The 25639-nt window shown below is 40.1% G+C and overlaps 1 protein-coding gene across 2 annotated transcripts; it reads left to right on the forward strand.

Moving 5' to 3' along the window:
• Positions 1 to 344: 344 nt before the first annotated feature.
• On the forward strand, positions 345 to 18219 carry LOC146893575 (membrane-spanning 4-domains subfamily A member 6B-like). 2 transcript variants are annotated; one of them, XM_087908093.1, is made up of 9 exons: positions 345 to 412; positions 5186 to 5582; positions 7800 to 7941; positions 9906 to 10068; positions 11213 to 11347; positions 13169 to 13225; positions 15637 to 15822; positions 16727 to 16828; positions 17653 to 18219. In XM_087908093.1, the coding sequence occupies exons 4-8, from the start codon at positions 9922 to 9924 to the stop codon at positions 16805 to 16807; spliced, it is 606 nt and encodes a 201-aa protein (XP_087764219.1). In that variant the 5' UTR covers positions 345 to 412; positions 5186 to 5582; positions 7800 to 7941; positions 9906 to 9921; the 3' UTR covers positions 16808 to 16828; positions 17653 to 18219. The 2 variants fall into 2 exon arrangements, with proteins under 2 accessions (XP_087764219.1, XP_087764220.1); XM_087908094.1 differs by having other exon boundaries at positions 9995 to 10068.
• Positions 18220 to 25639: the final 7420 nt, after the last annotated feature.

Below are 25639 nucleotides of genomic sequence, written 5' to 3' on the forward strand. Positions count from 1 at the left end.
AGTTCTGTCTTCTCTGCCTACCTAAGTTCTGCCCTATCAAGCCCAAAGCAGTTTCTTTATTCATTTATCAATGAAAGCAACACATGAACAGAAGAACCTCCTACACCAGAACCTGAATATTTTTCATAAATTTTATGTACAATGGCATTGAATTAGCAAAGAAGTTTTCATTGGAAACTGAAAACAAAAAAATGTGTTAGTGAAATGAGGTCTTGGTGTAGGAGTTTCCTCTGTTTGTGTGTTGCTTTCATTGGTTAATGAATAAAGAAACTGCCTTGGCCTAGTTGATAGGGCAGAACTTAGGTAGGCGGAGAAAAAGGAACTAAATGCTGGGAGGAAGAAGGGCAGAGTCAGAGAAGCCATGGATCCTCTGCCTGAGATGGACGCCCGTTAGAATCTCAGTAAGCTACTGGTATGTGGCGATACACAGAGTAATGGAGATGGGGTAAACTATATGTAAGAGTTAGCCAATAAGAAGTTAGAGCTAATGGCCAAACAGTGTTTTAATTAATATAATTTATGTGTGGTTATTTTGGGGGCTAAGCTAGCTGGGTGGCTGGGAAGAACAAAGGGGTCCTCCTTGTAACAAGGTCTCCAAGAAGTAAAGACTACAGTCCACATTTTATTTGGGGTTTTGCTAAGTAAGTAGATTTGGCTATTCATGATCATATAAAGACACATTAAGTATGCAAGACAACATGTGTTTTAAATCACTAACTATAGCAATCAATTTTAATTTCTTTGTACATGTGCATCACATAATACCTGAGTGTGTAGTGAAAAATTACAGTGAAGACAATAACTGAAATCAGAATACCTGATCCCTAAATACACACACATATACACACACAGAGTGCGTCTCTCACTATATATATGTTATATATATGTGAGTATACATAGTATATATGTAGTGTAGATACATATATTTATGTATTTATTTATTATATATAACATAAAAAAGCAGTTTCTTATTGTTGTGTGCGGCGCGCATCCTGTCCAGCAGGAATGAACGCCACCAAAAACGAGAATTCCTTCTCTGGTCACATCTTTATTTGGAGCATTCCCTTGAGGAAAATTGGGGGAAGGGAAGATAGAGCAGGGACGAGAGAAAGCTTAGAGAGAGAGAGTTGGGCCCAGAGGCAGCTGCTTTTAAACGGTGGAGAGGCTTGAACGCTGTCCTGATTGGTTAATGCCATTCTGCTGTTCTGAGCATGTGCAAGCAAGGGTGCAGGCAAGGGTGCTCAGCCCCACGCGGCTACCTCCAAACTGCAGGACCAACCTGTGCCTCCAGGTGGCTCCCAACAGTTGTGGATTGAATCTACAGTGTCCTCTACAGACTCACATGTTTGAGCACTTGGTATACAAGTGATGCCACTCTTTTGAGAGATTGCTGAATCTTCCCAATATGAGGTCAAACTTGTGAATGTAAGTCACTGAAGGTTAGCTTGGACGGGTACACTTATCACTTCCTGAGGGGGGTGGCAGCCTCCAGACAGCACAGGGTTTGAAAGAAATCCACAGTATCAACGAATACTAGAGTTTTCTACCTGATTTACATTCTCTCTTAATGGTATCCTTCTTTTATTCCTCAGTGTACTTGTGTACTTCTTTCTACAGCTAATGTATCTCAACAAAGTTTTTCAAGCAATGTATGAATCATAGTGTGTTTACACCATATTTTTCAGATGAATGATTATAATAAATACAGGTAAAAGCAGGTTTTCTTTATATAAAACATAGAAAGACATATAAACAGGTTTTCACATATCTCCTTTATATGATTAAAACAAAGTCACCCCAGCAACCCATATACATTTACATCTAAGCAACTTGTTATAGATTAACAGGTCATGAGGAAGCAGAAAAGTATTTTTTTCACAGCCAACACTTTGTTGGCAGGCTGTATATTGTGGTTACAAAGAATGAATCAATCATTTTAGTATTCATCTTGACAGTTAATCTTATCTTAAAGGAATCACAAACCTTATCTCTTACACATGAAAACCAGTCATTCAGCTGTATTTTGAGTCTTTAGGGTGCATACCCTCATTGATAGTTTCTTATATCAGGAGATTGTGGGCAGGAATGAGCACAAGGAATTAATCATCACCACTGATCACCAACCAAACCTACCCAGGAAAGTATGATCAGTTAGCAACAGTTGGGTTGAATTACGTTTTTGACCCTAAACTAATGAATTTATAACTTGGCTCTGTGTCCTTGTGAACTTTAGATTGTTTCCTGGGCTTTTTCATCTCAAAACTATTATCAAAATATCTGATCTAACCTGAAATTATTTTGAAAGTTTTGCTTCAGTGTAGCGCCTGCACTACGGGACAGTATGCGAGCCAGGAACTAGACTGGAGATTTAAAAACTTATACATACAGACAGAGACACAGGGACACAGGTCATCCTTGATACAAGAATGCCAACTTTACTATGCTTCAGGGAAGTGTATATTGGGATCCTTAACTAATAGCCATGCCCCAGCTCCTGGGATTTCCAGCTGTAACACCCACCGGAATTCGCTCCCCTTCTATCAGGAATTTGTGAGAGTCTCCTGCTCAGAGCAGCTGCAGACACAGGAAAGCAAGTTGTTTCACTCCAGCAGGCAAAGGGTCTAAGGCAGGCAAAGAAAACAAAGGGGCCAGGGGTCTGCAGCCCCCAACACTTCAGCTAATGATGCACACTGAATCCTGTGACTGTAACTTTCAGGATTAAGATTAAATAAATTTGAGCCAGTCTGGCTCCTGGGACTCAGTTGTTTTTCTTAATTATTAACTTGAGCTCCATCTATGCAGTCTTTGAGTGAAATTCATAGGGCCGAGATGTGAACATTTCCTTGTATTCGTTTTTATTCATCACAACTCTGTATAAGCTAACGCGTTTATTATCAAATAGACGGTACAGCTTGGGGAGGAATTATCTTCATAATAATCTACAGAGAAAAAAAGCCCAATAGAACAGGATGATTCCATGAGATAAACACACTACATTACAGGCAATGGGGATCTCCTCACACCCATTCACACCATGCCAGATACCAGAGAAAGATGGCAGCAGCAAACATTCAAAGGCACAGCAGAAACAAGACATTCTGAGTTCTGTGGCCTTGGGGCCTTGCCTTTCAAGATTGAGTCATCAGAGTTTCCTCCTGGTAGTCTGACACCTTAAGCGTCAGTTGCCACCTGCTACTTTTCTGACTCTCCCATTGGTGTACACTGCCTTCCAGTTACTTCATACGTTTGCTGCTTCTGGGACAAGCCTCACCGATGGACTCTGCAACATGTGACTGCTGCCACAGCCCTGTCCCTCCATCCCTTCCTCACAATGACCAACCATACCTGCAGAAACCATTTGTTTAAGGAAACTTCTACTGTTTTTATTTGCCTTCTTTGTACTTTGCTTGGAGTAATGAGAAAAGTATTTAATATACTTATACGACCTTATTAGCAGTACATTCCAAAGTTTAGGAACACAATCTAGTACAAAATTCCTACAAAATTTTCTACCACTGTCCACAAATTATATGCTTTTATATGTAAACAAATTATGCATAATTTGTCTATAATAATATGTCTTACATTTACTCATATATTTAAATAAATATGGTTGGCTTATACTATAGCTGCCTTTTAAGAGTGCTATCATCTAGATGCTTAGGTCACATCCCACACTGCCATAATTTTGTGAATTTCTTATATTGTTTTGTAATTTTGGGAGCTATTTTATAAAAATATTGCATGTCCTTGACATTTACCCCCAAATTCAGATGTTGGAATCCTAACTTCCAGTGTTTGTGGGGTGTCTAAGGTCAGAGAGCAGGTCAGTCAGGAATGATGCAGACCCCAGAGAGTTCCCACACTCCCTTCCTCCATGCAGACACAGTAAAAGGCAGTTGTCTGGACACTAAAAGAGCATTCTTGTTGTACATGAGACATGTGTCAGTGCCTTGATTCTGAAGTCCCAGTCACCAGAACTTTGAGCAAGAAAAGTTCCACGTAAGAAAAGTGATGTCTACTGGCCGCCATCATTATAAAGATGCATTTTCACATTCATTGCTGCAAAGGTACCAGTAGACATACTCTTTGGGTCCAGGTGAATATTATGTTTCCCAACAAGTTTTATTGAGTGATGTTAGCATCCTTAAAAAATTTCCAAGGTATTCTTAGTTCAGTTAATATTTGTTGAGTGTTCATGTTACCTTTCTGGTTAGAACAGTACAAAGACTCTGCTATCAAACTAAATTTCCAATAAAGAAAAAAATGTAAGTATATTCTTGAATAAACTGATTCTAAGTATGTGTGAATATTTACTGTTCATTTTGGAATAAGTATAGATCCTGTGTAAGTTTGACATAACCTGATTTAAATGATTTGCATATTTCCAAACAGCCAGGATACAAACCTCAGGTACTGATGTGTTTCAGGATTTAAAACCTTATCCAACCACAAGCTTGCCGCTATTTCTTTACTTCCAACCTTAAATTAACTTTTAGTAAAGATACATCAAGACAGTTCTCAGGAAAACACACTAAAAACATAGGGACTGGAGAGATAGTTCAGCAGTTAAGGGCTCTTTTTCTTCTTGTAGAGGACCTGGTTTCAGTTCCCAGCACCCACATGGTATTTCACAACCATTGTAACTCAGATTCCAAGGAATCTAATGCCCTCTTCTGACTTCTGCAGGCACCAGGAACACATGTGATACACATACACACACCACACAAAACACAATAAGTTGAATAAGTATATCTATAAAAATTAATATGTGGGGCCAGGTGGTGGGTGGCATCTGCCTTTAATCCCATCACTCTGGAGGCAGAGGCAGGCAGATCTCGGTGACTTTGAGGCCAACCTGATCTACAACAGCTAGTTCCAGGACAGGTTCCAAAGCTACAGAGAAACCCTGTCTTGAAATATGTGGGACAAAAATGCAAAGCAATCGATTAAAGACCAGTACCTATAAGAAAATGTTTTATCTGAAGCTGTTTCAAGTAAGAAAAATTAGACTTTTCGCATACTTGGTTTGCTCAAATGCCCAGAGTCAGACAAAACTGCAGATGTGTTTCTGGACCATTATGTGTCACACTCACAAAGAACACCAAATTTTGCTCAATTCTGTTTCCTGTCAAGTGTTTCTTTCTTTGTTCTTTGTGTTGATTCCTTGTTCTTCTCATTCTAGGAAGTGAGTGTGTTTGGAGAACACACAATTCTGAACTTCTCTCTCAAAAGGACAAATGAGTAGCCCATAGTTATGTGATCTACAGGACTGCTTTCTGTCTCATCTGACACAAAAGGATGACGGGGGCAGAGAGCACAGCTTCCATATCTTGTTGGAACGCTGCTGTCTCCCCACTGGCGCGACAGCAGTTCTCCGGAGGCCAGGGCTGAAGAGATGCTGAGTTTTAAAGGATAAACAGTGAACTGGTTTAACTGGGAAGTTACACACACAAGCCCAGAGAAGAGGCATCTAGAAAATGTTTCTGAATGGTTCCAGAATCTACTCCCATTTTCGTGTTTGGGGTCAGTCTCACATACATTCCTTCTGGAAAGTCATTGAGGAATAAGTGAGCGTTACGGTATGTCTACAGCCATGAGCAAAAGGAAAATGAGGAAGTGGCCTGGGAATTTAACCAACCTTAATCAGGAAATTCTTGGCTCATAGTTTCTTTTAGAATCTTCAACAGCTATAGTTGGGCATTATATACATCTACCAAATCCACCTCTCTATATATACACATTTTAACATGATATATAATTTTCTATGTGGGAATATTTTGCATCCTGATGATAGTGGTTTTTCAAAGGCAAAGTTTTATAAAAAGATGCATATCGTTTGATTCATCAATACATTTACTAACACAGTTATTGTTCAATGAAGCTCACCAATTGGTGAGTAGTAGGTATTTGGTCATGCAGTCTAGTGAAATGCATAGGTAAAATCAGGAGCACGATGAGCGCATGTAGTTCAGTAAGACATGTGTGATGGTCAAATAATAAATTGATGGTGAATGAACTGATAAAGATGAGTAGAAACATAGCCAATGGAAATGACAATAAACGATCATGTATAACGCATGTAGATAAATATCTACCATAAATTTGCTAAAACAGCAATGCTAAATGAATGCAAACTATGAAGAGGCATTTCCCATGGGACTGGGCAGAGGGGCAGAGCATTTGCGAAGGTGCTTAGAGAGAACAGGAGATTGTGAACAGAGGGTCCTAGGTGACAGACAGAGTGTGTTATTGTTAATAGTCTTTTGTTTCCTGGTACAGTCGCTGACTCAAACCCTGAAAACAACTGAGCATGAAAGGGCAGATGGAGCTAAGCTGAGACTAGGGAGAGCAACCTTTGGCTTGGAGTGCAGAAGTTCCCTCTCCAAACAAAGCACAAAAACCCAAGGTTGGGGAGAAGAGAAGGTTGATGGTGGGAATAGATGGATGGGGAAGATATGGAAGATATGGGGTAGTGTGACAAAAGGTCACTATGCGGGCCTTTGTGATGGTGAACTTACAGGCATTAACTCAAGTACTCTATTAATGTCTTTAAGTACACTTAAAATTGTGAGAGTGTGCAGGTGAAAAACAGACTGGGGAGGGAATCTGGGGTAAACAGATTTAACTTGCTTCTTAGCACATTCTGCTGGAGACAAAAGTGGGTGTGGTTGCCCTCAAGAGGCCACACTTCTGCTTTGTCAAATCTCGGAAGAATAGCTGTGCTTCACTAACTCACTGGGTTCTGGGATAGTGATGAGTCCACAGGACATGATGGGAAGGACAGTGATGAGCCCACAGGACATGATGGGAAAAGGATGGTGACAATGACATCCCAGGAAAGGAGAACCAACTCCAGATCAAGACAGTCCCTTTCTATGGATTTCTTAGAATCTAGAATAGTAGCAGGACTCTTCTAATTTTCTCCTTCTAACCTACATCTAGGACTTTTAAGCACAGGAAGAAGAAAGTTTCCAGAGTGTGGCTGTGTAGTTGCTGCATCTCGTTCTTGTTCCCCTGTGCTATTAATTATCATCAAAGTCAGCTTCTGAACTGTGGAATGAAAGCCACAGGATGTCTGTCTTCATGACAGCATCCTGAGTGAGTGACTGTCAAAGTCATTCATGGTGTGTTGAAACTTCCCCACTTCTTCCTCTGCCGTATGTTACTTTCCTAGTAGTGTCCAGTCGTTCCCAGGGCACCTCCGTTGTTGAGAAGCCCTGGGGTCTAGACACAGGTTAGAAGGAGAACATTAGAAGAGTTCTAAAGTGGGTACTGAACGGCTGCTTGCAGCTTTTGCAGAGGTTGCAAAACTAGTTTAAAAAAAGTATGAATAAAAAATTCCATAAGTATTGTAATATGTTCAATTATTGCAATTTATTATATATTATTATATAGTCCCTCAAAACCCAAGGTTATGATTACTATTATCTATACTTTTACTATACTTTTTTTATATATGGTGAAATGTTTTAGCACCAATATTTCTATGACTTGGAATACCATTTGCAATCAAGACAGTTCATTAAATACTACTTAAAAACAAGACAGGTCACTTTCTCTCATCTTCATGGGCTTCCCCAGCTTGTTGCTGTTCTCTGTTTAATACTTTGACAAGTAGGTTCCAGAACGTGGACTTGGGCATTACTTTGAGCTGGTGGGTGCTGGCGCTCACATCCCACAGGATCCCAGCACTGTTTCTAATAGTGATTTTTCTGAGTTTTTGGAAGTTATTGAAATAGGAACTACGGCTGCATTGACCAGGTCATAATGTGTATGTATTCCATCCTGCGTGGTAGTGAACACTGAAAGAGGAAGAAGGGCTGGGGACAGTCACAACTTCACCAACAGGAACCAAGGGTCAGACCGAGAGAACCCAGCATTAAAAGCTCTTCGGATCCTGAGGACCCAGCTTGGGAGGACTGAGAGATACAGGCACAGGTAGGCAATCATGAAGAGACTTCTGCCTGTGCAGTACTCTCTTTCTGGGACTTCGATAGGGGGAACTGCTAATGCTCATGAAAGCGCTGGAGACCCTGTGGCTCTTCAGAACTAAATGGGAGAAGGGAAGAGGCATCTGGCTTACCTCTGTCCCTGTTCTTTCTAGCTGCATGATCTTGGTGGTCACCAACCTACGGCCATGTGACTATTGGGAGCAGAACTCTTGTACCTGCAAAGACTCTCAGGCCATTCACTGACTGGGCAGCCTAAGGGCTGAGAACAGCACAGAGAGAAGAAAGCCAAGCTGACATTTTCCTCTTGGCTTAGCTGCTTCTCATTAATCTATTGATATTTTAATTATCATCTGCCACCCCACAAGCCCTCAGTCAGCACCCTGCTGGCCACTCAGGCCATGACCTGGCAGGGCTTCTGGTGCCAAGGTCAGGTTCTGCCACTTCCCCATAGGTTTGAATTAAGTATCTCTGACATTCTGTTAACCAATGAGACTCAGAAGTCAAAGATTCAGGTGAAAACCTACTAGCACACAGAGGCTGAGTAGCAGCTAGCTGACCTTGCTTTTTGGCCAGAAACACTGCAAGAAACCAGTCCCTTACCTCTTTATAGAACCAAGAAGCAGCTCAAACTCCAGTCCACACTCTTTCCTTCCTGTGTGTCTCCTCTAAGTTGCTGGCATCTCTATGTCCAATTCCTGCCGACTAGTCACTGACTCTGCTCACAGATTCAAGGCTTAACTTTATTGGGCAGAACTGGGAGTGTCAGAGTGCAATCAAAATATTGCACAACATCAGCCTGAGCTCAGAAACCAATTCCACAGACAACTGGGTCCTTCCAACTAACAGGGACCGGGTCTGACCTTGAACCTCAGGGTTTGACTTCAGGACTTCTCATACCACTGCATCCAGCTGCTTCTCCATGCTGAAGATACTGAGACACAGGGGTGAAAGAGGAAGAGTCAGAGGGCTGGGGTACAGCACTCAACTGTGTATAGGCAACTGATTAACAATAACAACACTAAACATTATTTAACATTGATTTTATACTCTGAGCAAAGCGTGAATTACTTCCACACATAAAACTAACTTTTGACTCTGGCTTTTCTTTCTGATTATGATTTTTTTAATTAGAAGAGAGGATTTTTTTCATGGATTAAAAACACTACAAGATCACTTCTACTAAAGTATGACAATATATAAAATGCTAATTCTAAACGTGGTACTATTAGATTCACAAAACCGACAAATGAAATTAAGTATTTTGAATGTTATGTTGCATGATTTGAAAAACTATGAAGGCTGAATTTTAATATCTCATGAAAAGCAGAGTAACCTAGGGTGAAAGTCATCAGATAAAGAAAATGCACTTAAACCAGGTAGAACTGAGGAAAGAGCTGGAGCTCCATTTTACAAATGTTGTGTGAATGTTTAGGTGTGGACCCAGGAAACCCTGAGGATTCATGCTGTCTCTTCTTATGATGTGTTTATTATCTCAATTCAGTGGGGTGGGCCTAACATCATGGGGAAAGACCTCAGGAACTCAAGGTGTGGTGTCTTTTATTTCCCCAAACCACCAGTTTCGTCTGTCAGAAGATAGGTCAGGAACACAGGAAGGTGCACAGTCTGGAGGTGGCGGCAGACCCTGGGAGCAAAGTTCGTTTTATGTGTTTGTTTGTTTGGCTTTTATTGTATTCAGAGTAAAGCATTCAGTTTTTAATTGAAAAGTCATACAATATAGTCTAATCCTTCCTTCCTTCCCATTCCACTTTATACCCTCTCTCTCTCTCTCTCTCTCTCTCTCTCTCTCTCTTTCTCAAACAAACAGGCAAATACAAACAAACAACCAAAACCCAAACCAAAAAATCAAGCAAATAAGCAAATCAACAACGACAACAAAATAGTACAATGAGTACAATTCTTTTTAAGAGCAGAGTGCATTTTCACTTCTAGTCCCGGAAGCTCCGTCATGATCCCACAAGTAGTGACCAATGAGACTGTCACAGTGATTTCACCAAATGGAGTTAACTTTCCCCAAACAGACACATCCCAGCCTACCCACCAGATGCAAGACAACCTGAAGAAATGTCTAAAGGCAGAGATCAAAGTGATTGCGGTAAATCAAACTCAAAATGTTCTGGAATGGGTGGAGGGCAAAGAAGGAAACACTGTGTCTGAGGACTAAAAATAGATGTGGGGAATGGACAGCCTTCAGTTTTGAGAAAATGATCAAAGAGTAGTCTGTCGACCAGTAGAAAACCCTTAGCAAGATGTATATATCTCTAAGACTTTCCACAAATTAAGCATTTCCCCTTATTGCAAATATGAGTTATTGAGATTTTGTTGTTTATTTTTTTTTCATTTTTAGAGAGTACTTGCTAGTATTTTATTTTTGAAAATATTGTAGATACATTCTTGGTGCTCACTGAGTATAAAATACCTTTCTCCCCTTTACGGAGAGGAGACAGCACAAAAAGACCACTGGTTTTCCTCTATGTGTTCATCCCAGATTTACTAAAGACACTTTTCTCGGGGTAAGGGAGGGTATGAGAAAGAACATATATTTGTGCTGTGAGGAAAGATAAGGCTGTTTCTCAATGTTATCTATTCTAACACTATCTGCACAGGCCTCTGAATTACCCAGATACAGAACTTAAAGAAACCATTGGCCTAGTCTTGGGCATATCATCATCTGGATTCCTTTGAAGTACATGTAACAAAATTTAAAAATTGCTTGACCAAATGTATAAGAACTGTGAGTCTGTGAGGTGAAGGTCAGGAAGACAAAAGTGTGTTCCTACAGAGGCTAGGGATTCCTAGAAGGGACACCTGGTCTGAAGAGTCTGTGGAGCTGGGCAGAAAGGCTGGCTCAGTGTGATGTTCTGTGGGTTCTGGGTGATGGCCAGAGGTTTCCATTAGAATGTGCTCAGAGTGGAAGGGATTTCAGTTTACTCTTCTTCCCACAAGAAGGAGAAGGAGACTTGCTAAGGGCTCACAACTTTCCAGCACCAGTCAGGAGATGCTGGAAAATTTTTTGAGCATGCCAGGGGTTCCTAGACAGAAGTACCTAAAGATGGCCTGACATTATGGCAGGGCCACATCTCCTCCAGAAGGAACTTCCCTCACCTCCGAGCTTTTACAGTGTCTGTGTGCTTACAGTGACATTGTAGAAGGTGACAATTCATGAGCACCGCGGGAGGAGTGGAGAGGTCTCACTTGTCATTTCTGGTTTTAATCTCCCATCTTGCTTCTTTCAACAGGCGATCCAGATCATGTGTGGTGTGATGGTGCTGAGTCTGGGTATCATTTTAGCATCTGCTCCAATCATCCTACCCTTTCCCTCAGTGATTTCTGTCCTGTTAAACTCTTCCTACCCATTTGCAGGAGCTTTGTGTGTAAGTAGAGATCTGTGGGCACAAGACGGGGAAAACGGAGAGTGCAGGCAGCAATGCTTTCATTCTTATGATTTGACTTTGTTGAAGGCACTAAGGGTGATAGACTGGAAATCCTCATAATCTGCTCCATGCCTGGGGTAAGAAGGACATGAAGGTCCTTCTCTCCGAGCACAGCTCTCCTCTAGATAGGTAGAGGAGTCTCATGCACAGGTGAGGTTTCCTGTCACTGTGACTTCCTGTCAGCCTACTACAGCTTAGTAACAATCTTTCCTTTCCTGCATTTTATTTTTTGATGCCTCCACAGCTCCATCTTTTCCTCATTTTGTTCCAATGATTTCTGCTTTAGTCATCTCATGCCAAGACACTGTCTGATTTCACCAATTTTTCATTCAAAAATCCCGCATTCCACCAATTGTTCTGTCTCCAGAGCCTTCACTAGACTTCTTCCTTTGGATTGTCCCAGACCTTTCTTGTCCTGGGTAACTTTGACGGTTTCTCAGTTAGGCTGGCCACGAATTTTTTTGTGTGTGTGAAATATTTCTAAATTTCAATTTTTCAGATCTTTTTTAAATCTCTAACTGGGCACAGAATGGCGACTGCTCAGGTGACAGCAGTGTCTGGCCAGACTCCCACGGTCCTTGAAGGGTCCATTCTATTGACATCATTTCCCTGCTGACTTAACCCTGATCAGGGTCTATTGTAGTGATTTCTAGGTCAAGGCTATGACTTTATTTTTCTCTCCTCTCCAAATTTTGCTCTTTATATATCATCAAGCATCCCTTGCTTTAGAAGAGACACTTAGTGTTTTTCAGTTTTTTCTAAAGCCTCTGCATGTGAAGCCATGGGTGTAGCTCAGCAGTCAAATGCATGCATGGGATGCACAGGTCCTAGCATCACAGAGATAAAGACTCCGCATTTATTTATGTGGATAGGCTACTTTACTTTCAAGAACAGAAATTACAAAATTTCTACCCTTTTGATATTTCTAAAGAATGTTTGCTTCTTGATTTTTTTAAATTTTTTTTTTGATGAGAGAAAGTAATTTTGATTTTATGAACCATGGTAAGTGCTTCCTTTTGTTCTCATTTACCTTAGTCTCTGGAACCAGACACTGAGAGTGCTATTTCTTGTCTTCTGTGTTTGTTAATATCTTCCCTTATTTAAAGAACTAAAACTAGTGCAATATGCTCTCAAAGTATTACAAAAATCTGAAAGAAAGAAATTCATTTAGGATGCCAGCATCACCTAGACACCAGGATAATGGTATGATGTCAGTCATGAGCATAACAAGAGATGGAAAGTATATGCCAACATCCTAATGAAAGGTAGTGTAATACTCCTTGCTAAAATTCTGGCAGATTGAAAATTGCACATTAAAAAAATACTTTTGTATGTTCAAGTGAGAGTCACTATGAGAAGTTTGCATGGTTTACATATCTAAACCAGAATGGCATAGCTCTATTAATGAAATAGGGGATAAAACCCCAATAGCTATTTTCCAGTCTCTCCCTGGAGAGCAATGCTTCCGGATCTAAAAATCATCTAATTCCAAAATGTTCCTTTCCAATCAACAAAATATGTTTTTATTCCCACTTAAGTCTTTATTTATTTTAATGGGATATATTTCTGCTCTTATCTACTTTTTTGTGTTTTCTAAATCGTATGTGAGAAAAGGGCCTCCTCTGAGAACCTAGGTGTGACCGTGGTCCTTTGTTCCTTGAGGCTTTTCCCATGGAGGTTTGTCATGAACCCCAGAGAGTGACACTGCCGTCACTTCGTACATACAATTGACCTGACAGCATTTTCCTCTTGTCTGAGCAGTTTATCATCTCTGGAACTCTGTCAGTCATCAGGGAAAAGAAGTCAACAAAGTTTTTGGTGAGTACAAGAACCATAACCCTGAACTGATGAGGATGAACCCAGGGAGCACCCATCAGGGGCCAGCTTTTCACACTGAAGTTACAAATAAGATCGTGTTCTATTTGTGAGCTGATTCTGGGTTCTCCGTAGCCCTGTATAGAGCACATTCTTCCTATCACAGTGACCAAAATCACAGTGTGCCTTATGTCTGAGACCACTGCTAAGGAATGTCATGTAAAACTATGTTCTTATGATCCCATTGAGTAGGCAACAGGCTACGATGATTAATCTTGATCATCAACTTGGCCTGACGGGAAACACCTTGGAGATTAAAAGCACACCTCTGAGGTTGTTCTATTTCCAAAGTGTGACAGAGTCATCCCATAGGATAAAGACTCAGGTGGAATAGACAGGAGAAGTTGAAATGTGCTTAGCACAGATATCCCCTCATTCTGCTTCCATGACGACCAGGACCACCGTGCTGTGAGCTACTCTGCCACACCTACCCACTCTGGTGGGCCAAGACACTGAATCCGTGAAATACATTTTGTTGCTTAAGTTGTTTATGTGAGCTATTTTGTCATAATAATGACAAGTCTAACACAAAAACTTTTAAATTTTACTCTTCAGTAGTTAAGTTATGATTCTTATTTTTAAAAGTTGTATTTCTGTGGATATATCATATAATCTCACCACTTAAATGCGTGAAAAACCTCAGACAAAATGTTCACACGAGAATCATCTTTTATCTAGATCTCCATAAAGGTAATGCTTTTGCTGGGCTTGAGTAAGCATTTTTGAACCGAGAAACAGAATATTTGAATCATGAAAGTCTTAGTAGTTATTTGTGTTGGCTAAGAATTCAGATTTACCTACCTTAACTTATTCTAGAGAAATACTGAAGTCACTGGGAGAAGAAAGATGGACTATAGGAAGAGGCTTTGAGATATGTAAAGATTCACCTAGCCATCAGTCAACTCATATTCCTCAAGCAGTTGACTCAGGAAGTCATATGATTAAATAAACAGCCTAGGGACTTACTTGTTAAGATCTGACTAAACCAGCCTCTCAAGACACAGAGTATTGATTACTTTTTTGTTGCCATGGTAAAATCCCATGAGTAAAAGCAACAAAGGAATTAGGTAGTCTCTAGATAGAATAAGAGTAAAGACACTTACCTATGCTCAAGAATGTTCTTTTCATCCCGTGTGTGGAGACTAAACAAGAAGGCCAAGTAGAATACACTTAGTCTGTTCTCGAACACATGACCAACATCCTAATTGCAGTTATTCTTAGAGGAGTCCAAGAGTTTGACTTTAGTCACTGTTTGTGGAAAGTAGCACCCAAAAACGCCAAATCCTGGGTGGTTTATACAATTGGCCTAAAATATAAGTGTGCTGAAATTAAGCCATACTGCAGTACAAGTCATCTAGGCACACTCTGGAAATTCCTGACACTGAGAACGAAGTCCCCACACTCTCCTTTGATCATATGAGCTTGGGAGGTAGCATGTAAGGAATGAATGGCTTCATCTCTCTTTCCTGCATGGTTGATGCATCCATGTCTGGGGATTGGAAAGAGCTTGTTATTCTGAGGATATTAGCCAGTATTAGGTGTGTCCATGTTCATCCCTTGGAAAAACTCAACTTGAAAAGAGGAATGTTTTATTTGAGCTCATATTTTGGAGGGTTCGTAGTGCAGTCTTTAGGTGGATTCATTTGCTCTGAGCTTACAGATAGGCAGGGAGTGTCTCATGGTAAGTGAGCAAAGCTGTGTGTCACATCTCAGCAAGGAAGAAAAAAAAGATGAAGGTATCATTTCTGATATAGCCCTTTTGCAGGCTCTTCTCTGAAGACTAACCTTTGGTCAGGATGCGCTTTCTAAAGGTTCTGAGATCTCATAGCATCATCTGCCTGGGGCTCAGGTCTTTAATATGTGGGTCTCAGGCCACATCAAATCCAAACTACAGCACTGACAATGTTGAGGAACGATGAACACAGCTGGTGTCCGCACCTCCTCATTTACTCCCACTGTCTTGAGAATTTTCCAGTTTTGCATATGGGGGTTCCATTGAAAGTCATGGGTGATGGGTGATTTTGCCAGGGGAATATTTTATTTCTTTGTAATCCTATTTATCCACACAATTACCATTTACATGTTGGATTTGTGTGTTCTTAGACATTCTGTGGAGCCAATAGACATGATAGAGGTTGGATAAAGTGATCTGATCAAATATCATCTAGGAAATGGAGCCTAGGAAAAATAAGGAAGGAAAACTAGGGCCTCTCCTCTTTCTAGTGATCACAACTATGAGTTAGGGAGATGGAGAAACAAATTATTAATCTTTCAGCTGCTAAGGAAGACAAATAAAGAAAATTGGTGCAACTTTTGGGGAAAGAGGTATGAATGAAACCTGTTGCTCATTTCAGGTAGTGGGCAGCCTGATTACGAACATCCTGAGTATTTTATTTGCTTTCATGGGCATCGTTATCGTCTCTGTCAGCCTGGCTGGTTTGCATCCTGCCTTAGAGAAGTGTGAGCAACTTAGACCAACTGATTCGTATTACTACTACTTTTCTCTCAACAACTGCTTTAGCTCCAAGAATGTTTTGACTGTGAGTATTCCTCAAGGCTGCATGTAGGTTTTGGAAGATAGTTGTCTTCTCCTATTTTTTAAAACCTTATACTCTGTCTGGATTGAAATCTTAGGGAAAGGTCATGGCTGAATAGAATAAACGTATAAATAAAAAAAAAGGTAGGTTGAATGTATATGCTGGGAAAGTGTCAAGATAATGGAGGCATGCTCTGTCTCCTCTCTACTTGTCTAAGGAAAAGGGAAAAGTTTACAGCATGACATTCATCTTCCTATCAAGCAGACTTCATGAAGGACACTTCAAGACAGAAGTCATGGGCTAAGTGTTATTAACCTAGGTCCTTCTTTGAATTGGTTTGTGATGTTACAGACTGTAGAAACTGGACTCTTGCTCTGCATTTTACCATCACGAAAAAGGCCAAGGAAACACACACCGAGGAAGAAAGTTCTATCGATGCTTACTTTTACAAAGATGTTGCACTATCAGAACCTCACTAACCATCACAAGTCTCTGTGGAGGGATTATTACACACGTGTGAGAAGTGAGCAGACAGAAGACAGAGAAGCAGAGACTTGCCCAGCCTCCCACTAGGAGAACCAAGAGCAGGAGCCCCTGACTCTGTCCTGGCACTCACTACTCCACTCTGCTCCCTCACTGAGTCAACAGTGTAGTCAGGGACCCCTGCCCAAGACAGGAGAGAAGTGGTGGCATGAAACAGCTTTGGTTTAGTTTGGCTTTCATCCACTTCCCCTCAGGGAATGAAGAGTTCAGGCCTTGATCTAAGCCTGTGTTTGGAGGGATCCCTTTCCCTTCTTCATGGTGTCCTTCCTTTCTCTGTCGGTGGAGATGGTTTCCTCTCTATAGTCACTTCCCACCAAAGCTGCAGCTGATTCAGTCACCCCAACTTCTCCTCTCCTGAATTTAGGGAGTCCTTTCATTGATGCTGGTCTTCAGTGTGTTGGAGCTTGGCCTGGCTATGCTCGCTGCCATGCTGTGGTGGAAATAGGGTCACTCTGACTCCTCTCGGGTGAGTATGCTGGAGGCTTCCGGGAATCTTGTCTTTTGTTCCTCTAGGATGTGCTGCCCTATGCTGCCACGAATAACACATAAGTCAGGCATTTGGACAGTGAGATAGGGCAGTAAATGAAGGGATAGAAGGCAATTGAGTTGCTGATGAGGATTATCTGGACATGAAAACAGATGACCCTAACACATCACCTGCTCCTTTCCTTCCCGTTTGCAAACAAAGGAACTGAGGCTCTGGGAAGTTAATGCATTTCCTGGGATTATGCTGAGTTTGCCTGTGTTCAGGATGCTGGAGCCAGGCTACCTTCTTTCTAAGTAGGGCTACTTTCTCCTACAAAGACTAGTCTCACTAAAACCCTTGACTTGGTAAAGACCAATTACACACTTGAATGGATTCAGTCTGCATCTTAGGCTCTAATTTCTTCCTTCTGATCTTAAATTTTTTCTTGCATAAAGATGTTAAAGCAATGATGTTTAATAATTGCATGTAACCCTTCTTAGTAGCTTTGAATGCATGTCTTCAGTAATGGAACCAAAAGCTGTGCTCTGACCACATCCTTAGTTAGAATGTTAAAATGAAGGTTAGATAATATATATCAAATATGTGCATAACTTAATAATGTGTTATTCTTATCCTGGAATAGCTATAAATTCTATGTATGAATGAAATTCTGTTATATATACATATAAGTATGTATATGTATATATGCATCTATGTATCTACCTTCCTATGAGCATAGGTATATAAATGTTTTTGTATATGTATACATATATAAACATATATATTAACTTGTAGTCTGAAACTGAATATTTTCTTTATTCTAGAATGTGATTTTCCTGCCTTGTAACTCAAAGAATGAATCCAGCATGGAATCAAAGTCACTGTGTACCCTGCATATGAACAAAGATTAGTTTCTTGGGAATAAAAACAAATTTGGAAATATACAGCAGAGAGTCTATCTTCAAGATAATGCAGAAAATCAAACCATCACAAGGCAGCAATGCTTAAGCTTCCTAAAATATAGCTGTTTAAAACCTGAATATCAGTAATGTGTTGAATAGGTGTTCAGTCATACCCTCTTGATTATCATGACTTGGCTTTAGCCAAAGCTCAGACTTATGAATAGTGACCAAAGAACCCCAGATAATTCTTGGAAAATTAAGAGAATGTTTCAGGGGATCTGGTGGAGCAAAGGGGCAACATTTCTTTGTCCCCTTCAATTAACTACAATAGTGACCATATGATCTATGTGCTCAGAATTCTGTACTGGCATGAGTCTTTCATCATAAAAATTTTATTCATTAGTACATAGAATCAAGTGACCTGCAATGAAGTCTCAAGAACTGTACATGTTATTTCTTTCTAAATAAAATATTTTTCTGATTTTGTGATCTATTTGTAAGGATTTTTGTTGTTTTGTCTTTAAGCACAGATCAAGACTCCTGTGATACATAAACACATTATTTTGATATTCCTTTGTCATCTTTCAATAACAAAAAGGCATGGAAAAGACAACTAGAAATAAACCTTTGGTGGGTGTGCGTGTGTGAGTATTTAACTGAATGTGCATGAACATTCAAAGTTCAGTGATTTATTTTGAGGTGACAGATAACATACTTATTTCTAGGATTACCAAGGCAAATAAGAGCCATTTCTTCACTTCTTATAGGAGGCTTGACAGATGTCTGAGGGGTTAAGTGTATTGATTAGTCCTGCAGAAGGCCTGGGTTCCATTCCCAACACCCACATGTCAGCTCAGAAACATATGTAGCTTAAGGTTCAGGTGATTTGACACCCTCTTCTGACATTTGTGGGCACTAGACACGCATGTGGTGCACAAATATACATCCACGTAAAATATGCATGTAACATAAAAACAAATTTGTGGTAAAATATGGAAAGTGGAGAATGAGAACAAAATGTGGATCCTGTTGTTTAAGCCACCAGTTGAGTGCACATTAAAGATTACTTAAGCTTATTTTCTGCCTAAAAGCATTTGTAGAAGAAGACAGTCTTTCTTTGAGACATGTCCCCCAACCCTTGCCTCTTGTCAGTCATGTGACTCATCTTGCTTCAGGAAAGGAAGGAAGGACGACCACCTAGAAATCAAAGTTGGTGTTTTCAGCGTTACATCACTGCATAGCTCAGTCAACACTGTCAGCATCAAAATTTCCAAACCTCTTATGAACAAGGAAAAATCATTACCAACTCTGCAGAAACTAAGAGGACTTAAGGTCACATAGTGAACACAGTTGTGTGAACAGTTTATACAAATAATTGAAATGAGAACAAATAGTAGTAAGATAAAAATAATGAAAGCAACCCAAGAATAATTACCATAAAGAATTACCATAAAGGCACCATACACTTTTTGACAGGGTCTCTCACTGATAGGAGGGCTCATGAATTAAGATCAGTGGGCTGGTTAAGGAGATCCAAGAATCTGCCTGCCTACCCCTTGTCACTGATGGAATTACCAGGGTATGTAACCATACCTGGCTTTTATTTCATTTTTTAAAATTTGCTTAAATCAGAATCAAACCCATGTTTTCATGCTTGCATAACAAGCGCATAATCAGTTGAGTTGTCTCACTAGACTTGCATTTTGTAATAAATGGTTTCTGGTTTTGTTCTTGCTTCCTTCAATTTTTCAAGTTTCTCCAGCTCTTGCTATTGTTAATTTAACATTTAAGCATGATTTATGCATTTTTTCATTTTGTAAGAAAAACTTCTTTTTCTCAAGGTCTCAGAATAATGCTTTACTTTTTATTGTTGTGTTTTTAAATGTGTTAAATTATGAATTTTATTTTTCCTGAAGAGAATAATATTATTGTATGGTTATTATTATCATAATATCCTTGTAAAAAGCTAAAAATTCTAGAACTTCCACTAATTGTTGCCATATTTATATACAGAATTGTACAAATACTTCCTAGTTCAGTGACAATTTCCCATCTTGTTAGGAGAACATATTATTGTAGGTTAATAGCATTACTTACAATGAATGGTTCCTACTATCTAGGACAGATTTCTTCTGTATGTAATCTTTCATAATTTGTTTATCCTTGCTTATTTACATCTCTATATAATTTTTGAAAGTAACTTGTTAGCATTCTGGTAATATATGGAAAATTTAACTTATAATAATTTTAGAATAGGTTTTATTTATGCTTTGAAGATTTTTGTCCATATATGCAAAGTATCTTGATGTAATCTACTCCCAGTTCCCCCTTCCCCCTCCTTCTGGACAATCCCTAACTTATCTCCTTCCCACCTTCACGTTCACTCTATTTCTCTCTTTCATTTTGTAACCCACCAGGTCCATTTAGTGCTGCCTGTCAGTATGCTGGCTGATCTTGTTGGCTTGACCTTATGCAGGTCTTGTGTAGATATCTATAGATCACGAGTACAAAATACTGTAAGCTGAACTTTTGATTTAAAAAGACAAGCCACAAAGGATGAAAAATTGCTTAAAAGTTCTGGAATATAGCAGAAATAAGGAATTCAAATGTAATGATTTTAACATCATAGTGGGAGAATGCTTGACTTAAGAAAGCTGACATGGCAAAAAGGCAACCTACTGAATGGGAAAAGATCTTCACCAACCCCAAAACAGACAGGAGACAGAAAATATATAAGAAACTCAAGAAATTAGACATCAAAATACCAAACAATCTAATTTAAAAATGGGGTAGAGATCTAAACAGAGAATTATCAACAGAATAATCTCAAATGATCAAAAGACTCTTAAGGAAATGTTCAGCATTCTTAGCCATCAGGGAAATGCGAATAAAAATGATTCTGAGATACCATCTTATATCAGTCACAATGGATAAAATCAAAAGCACCAATGATACCTTATGCGGGAGAGGATGTGGAGTAAGGGGAACACTCCTCCTTTGTTGGTGGGAATGCAAACTTGTACAACTACTTTGGAAATCAGTATACTGATATGTCAGAAAACTGGGAATCAGCTTACCTCAGGACCCAACAGTACCACTCTTGGGCATATGCCCAAAAGATGCTCAATCATACTCAAGGATATTTGTTTAACTATATTCATGGCAGCATTATTTGTAATTGTCAGAACATGGAAACAACGTAGATGCCCCTCAGACAAAGAATGGGTAAAGAAAATGTGCTACATTTACACAATGGAGTACTACTCAATGGTAAAAAGCAATGACATCTTGAAATCAGCACGCATATGAATGGAAGTAGAAAAGAAACCATCCTTAGTGAGGTAACCCAGACCTAGAAAGATGAACATGGTATATTCTTAGTCACAAGTGGATACTAGCTGTAAAGCAAAGGATAATGGACCTACAGTCTATGACACTAGAAAAGCTAAGTAACAAGGTAAACCCTAAAAGAAACATATGTAGATCCCCCTGGGAAGGAGAAATAGACAAGATCTCCTGAGAAAATTGGGAACATGGGGATGGGGGAGAAGGGAGGGTGGAAGGGGAGGAGGAGAACTTGAGGGAATGGAATAGTCGAGATGGGGGAAGAACAGTGACGGAGAGCAAGGAAAGAGATATTTTGATTGAGGGAACCATTTTGGGGCTCGCAAGCCTAACACTAGGGAAACTCCCAGGATTCCACAAGGATGACCCCAGCTAAGACCCTAAGCAGTAGTGGAGAGGGTGCCTGAACTGGCCTTGCCTGTGGTCAGATTGATGACTATCTTAAAAAAAGGAAGCCGTCATGGTAACCATTCAGAACACAACAGGACAGCTGATATCTAAACCTTGCCTGTGAGTCTGCAGCTCATGATATTCCCTATCAGGAGACATTCTTATATTGTAAAGTTCAACCATATATCGTGCTAATTTCCCTAATGAAAAGTAAGTTTTTGGAATACAGAGGCACATGGACAGACAGATAAGAATTAGTGTGAGTTAGGCGACAACCTTGGTAGTTATCTGGCCCATAGACTATGACACCAGACAAAAGCTGTCCACAGGAAGAATTCAGGGAAACATTAGAGCCAAAATGAACTGTATGAATCCTTTTCTGAACATCTCTGAAGTCATTTGGATAAAGAAATGAAGGTTTGTTTGTTTTTGTTTTTTTTTAACTTAGTGTTCTCACTTGGCACTAGAACCTTTAGAGCCATTTGTCCCATGGCCATTTCTGTAATCAATTTTTCATGAAACACTGGAACTCGATGCCAGTCCAAACTGTCTTACTCTAAATCATATTATATATGTGCTTGTATAAAAAAATTCTTCTTTTCATGTTTGCATGTGTGTTTGTGTTTATATACCCATGGAGAGAACATGGAGGTCGGAGGACAACTTTGTGGAGTCAGTTCTTTACTTCCACCGTGTGAGTTCCAGGGAGTGAAAGCAGGCCCCCAGGCCTTGACAGAAAACAGCCTTACCCACTGAACCACCTCATCAAGCCTCTTCATCACTTATTTTGAAACCAAACATGGTTCTAAGATGTGGGAATGTGAATATAAGATAGGAAGGAAGGAATGAAAGAAGCTTGTAGAAAAAGGAAAATGAGAGAGGAGAGAGATTGAGACTGTAATTCCTTGGTGGAAGGTACCAGAAAATACCCTCCAAAGATAACATAATTTAAAACCTTTCACATGGAAATTTTTGAGTATTTATTTTAAATAAAGTTAGCGTTTACTTTTAGAAAACATTTGCACACTATGAGTTTGAGGGTCTTTTGAGTTTGGGGACACACCCTTAACCAAAAACCTCTTTGTAATTGATACCTGCTGGGAGAAGGAAAATCAGTTTTCTCCAATGGAGTAACACTGGGTATCAACAACTCTCCGGGGAAGGCCCCATTCTTAGGATTAGTTGACCAACACAAAAGGGCTCCATGTTCTTTTTTTTTTTTTTTTTTTTTTTGTGTGTGTGTGTGCTTTGTTTGTTTGTTTTTGGTGTTTCATTTTTGCTCTTTGCTTTGAGAGAGAAGGACCATGAAGTTGGGTGGGCCAGGAGGTAGAGGGGATCTGTGAGAACTTGGGGGAGGAGAAAGAATGTGATGAAAGTACATTCTATGCAAATTAAGAAAAAAATATAATGAAAAATCAAGGCTCTCACTGTAAGCATTGCAGCTCAGATGGAAAGGTATCCTGATAGTCAGGAGCCAAGAAATATGACAAAGTCACTGTAACCATAGTAACATATAGCTCTGTTCCTGGGAGAGGTTTCCCTAATACAAGAACAACAACTCGGCTCCACCAGGGGGAGTTTCCCTGCGAAAGTGTTACAGCTCTACTCCACCAGGGGGAGTTTCCCTGCGAAAGTGTTACAGCTCTGCTCCACCAGGGGGAGCTGCCCAGGGAAAGTGTTACAGCTCTGCTCCACCAGGGGGAGCTGCCCAGGGAAAGTGTTACAGCTCTGCTCCACCAGGGGGAATTTCCCAGGGAAAGTGTTACAGCTCTGCTCCACCAGGGGGAGTTTCCCAGGGAAAGTGTTACGCTCTGCTCCACTCAGCACTGCTCTGGCAAAAAGTTGTTATAACTGGTCTCTTTTCTGTCACACCACACAGCAAACCTCATTCAAGAGATTTATGGGGAAGGAAAAACCCAAAAGGGTGCCTGCCACAATGGTGAAAAGCAACAGCAAACTGAACAGGGTACAGATCATACATAGGGTTTCTTCGGGGGGAGGCAGAGATTTCCAGGGTGGCCTGGGATTGGTGATTTTTTGCAGCCTGGTTCTAGAGCAAGCTCAGGGATTGGTGGGATTTCATGCTCAGAGACTGGTGGGGTTTCATGCTCAGGAAACTCAGTGGTTGGTACAATTCTGTGCTCAGGGATTGGTGAGATTTCAAGTCCTAATCCTGGAGTTATGTCAGGGTCAGGGTGTTTTTCCTTTGCCCTAGTCTTGGGTCTAGTTGGGGTACAGTGTTTTTTTACTTGACCCTTTTCACCCTACACTAACTTACTAAACAAAGAAACTTGATAGTCAAAAAGAGAGTCAGAGAAAAACATATGTGAAGAGTCTGTGTGTGCCTGAGAAATGCTGTGTAGTGGTGAAGAACTGCAGCTGTTATCTCTTCCTTCCAGATAGACATATGGTTAAAACTCAACTTGATAACAGTGCCCAGCCCCAAAGGAAGTCATTTGATCATATGTTCTGATACTTGCTGTTGTGGAAGGTGGAACAACATGGCTGTGGGGAACTGGATTAGGAATACAGAATGTGCTAAGCATCTCAGGAAGGGGAAGGATGAAGCTGTTGATAAACACTGGGGCATGACATAATTGGGATGTCATGGGTCACCTTTCAGTACTGCATTTTCATTTCGTGATTTGCTGTTGACAGTTCTCACAGAAAAGCATTAACTCCAAACATGGAAGGGCCCTCTCAGTCTGTTAACTGTCCAAATCTCAAACAGGTTCCTGATTTTGTTGTTGTTGTTGTTGTTGTTGAACACAAACCTTTATATACTACTAGGAGACACTGTTAAGGACTATCACATTGCTTCAGGACTTTACCCTGCAGGCTTGTGTGGTTTTGGAAAGGTTGAGTAAGGGAATGAGATTACTAAGCCAGCCATTTTAAGGCTAGGCTCACACATCACCTTCGCTGGTAGTTTCTTCTCTAAATTCTACACATGCTCCATCAGGCAACACTGTTGTAACCTCTTTCACATTCTAGCAGTCTCTGGCCTCTGACTTCCTGCATAATATTTTTTCTTTGTTCTCATCTGCAATATTGTGGGCTAGATAAGTCTGGAATCATGATCCTCAATACTGCCTGCTCCATAATATGGGCTGTCAATAACAAGAAGCATTAATCCTTTCTGTATGAATGAATAAGAATATGGGGCTTAGTTCTTATTTCAAATAGTGTTTTTGTTAGATGCACTGATTCCCAAAGATACAAAGGAAAGAAAGTAACTGGGGCAGCGAAATATTTTTAGGAAAGATTTGGCAATATGTACACTAGAATCTTTTATGAATATGTACATCTTAATCTCTCCTGAGACATTTTATAACCCAGAAAAATAACTCAGGTGATTAGGGTACCATACACAGTATTTTGCAGTCATGAAAAACCATTCAAAGAATTATACTTAAATATAAGCAAGGCAGACTTGTGAATTCCCTCTTGTTTGTTGTGTTCTGGGGTAGTTAACTGTGATATAGTTGAGTGAATACTTTGTGTGGGTAGATTATATTGCTCAGTTCCCACCATTCAGATTTGCCCATATCATTTCTGAGTTCACATCCTTTCACGTTTTCCTTGTCTTGGTCTTACCATCATAACGTACCATTACATTATGGTCCATATATGATGTACCATTATACATCAGTTGCCATGGACACATTCAGATAAGGCATATTTCTTAATTCAAATAGTAGTTTGGCTAGTTTCAGTGGCATGGTTCACTCTGTGGGTCCCGTTTTGAAGATCATCTCCTGCAGATAGTAAATACTATTCAGTAGACATGAAGAGAGAATGAGAAGGAGGGAAGGAGGAGGAGGGGAGGGGAGAGAGAAGGGAGTGGAAAGAGAGAGGATGCGAAGTCAGAGATACATTTAGAAATTGATACTCGTGCTCATATACACATTTCAGCCTTATGACATGGGGATAGAAGACGAAACTTCTAAGGACCACACCTGTTTTTAATCCTACTTCCTTTGATCTTCTCAGTGCCTCGATGCTTCAATATTAGGTTCCATCAATCCCACATCTCAGGTAGAAGTATGCTCTAAAATGCTCAAGTTTCTCTGTTCACCCTGCTCTCTTTTCGGTAGATGTCTCAGTCTTATGACTTCCCATTCTAGCAATAGTAAAGAACCACTGATACTAATCAGCTGGGAGACTTATCTGC

This window comes from Myodes glareolus, chromosome 7, assembly GCF_982192425.1.
Source record: "Myodes glareolus chromosome 7, mMyoGla1.1, whole genome shotgun sequence".
Classification (NCBI taxonomy): domain Eukaryota; kingdom Metazoa; phylum Chordata; class Mammalia; order Rodentia; family Cricetidae; genus Myodes; species Myodes glareolus.

Excerpts from the sequence above, each read along its gene's own strand:
- LOC146893575 (XM_087908093.1), top strand. The coding sequence starts at position 9,922 with ATGATCCCACAAGTAGTGACCAATGAGACTGTCACAGTGATTTCACCA. Across the intron at positions 10,069-11,212 it reads CAGAGATCAAAGTGATTGCG|GCGATCCAGATCATGTGTGG; the intron begins GTAAATCAAACT and ends TTCTTTCAACAG. Across the intron at positions 13,226-15,636 it reads AGAAGTCAACAAAGTTTTTG|GTAGTGGGCAGCCTGATTAC; the intron begins GTGAGTACAAGA and ends TGCTCATTTCAG.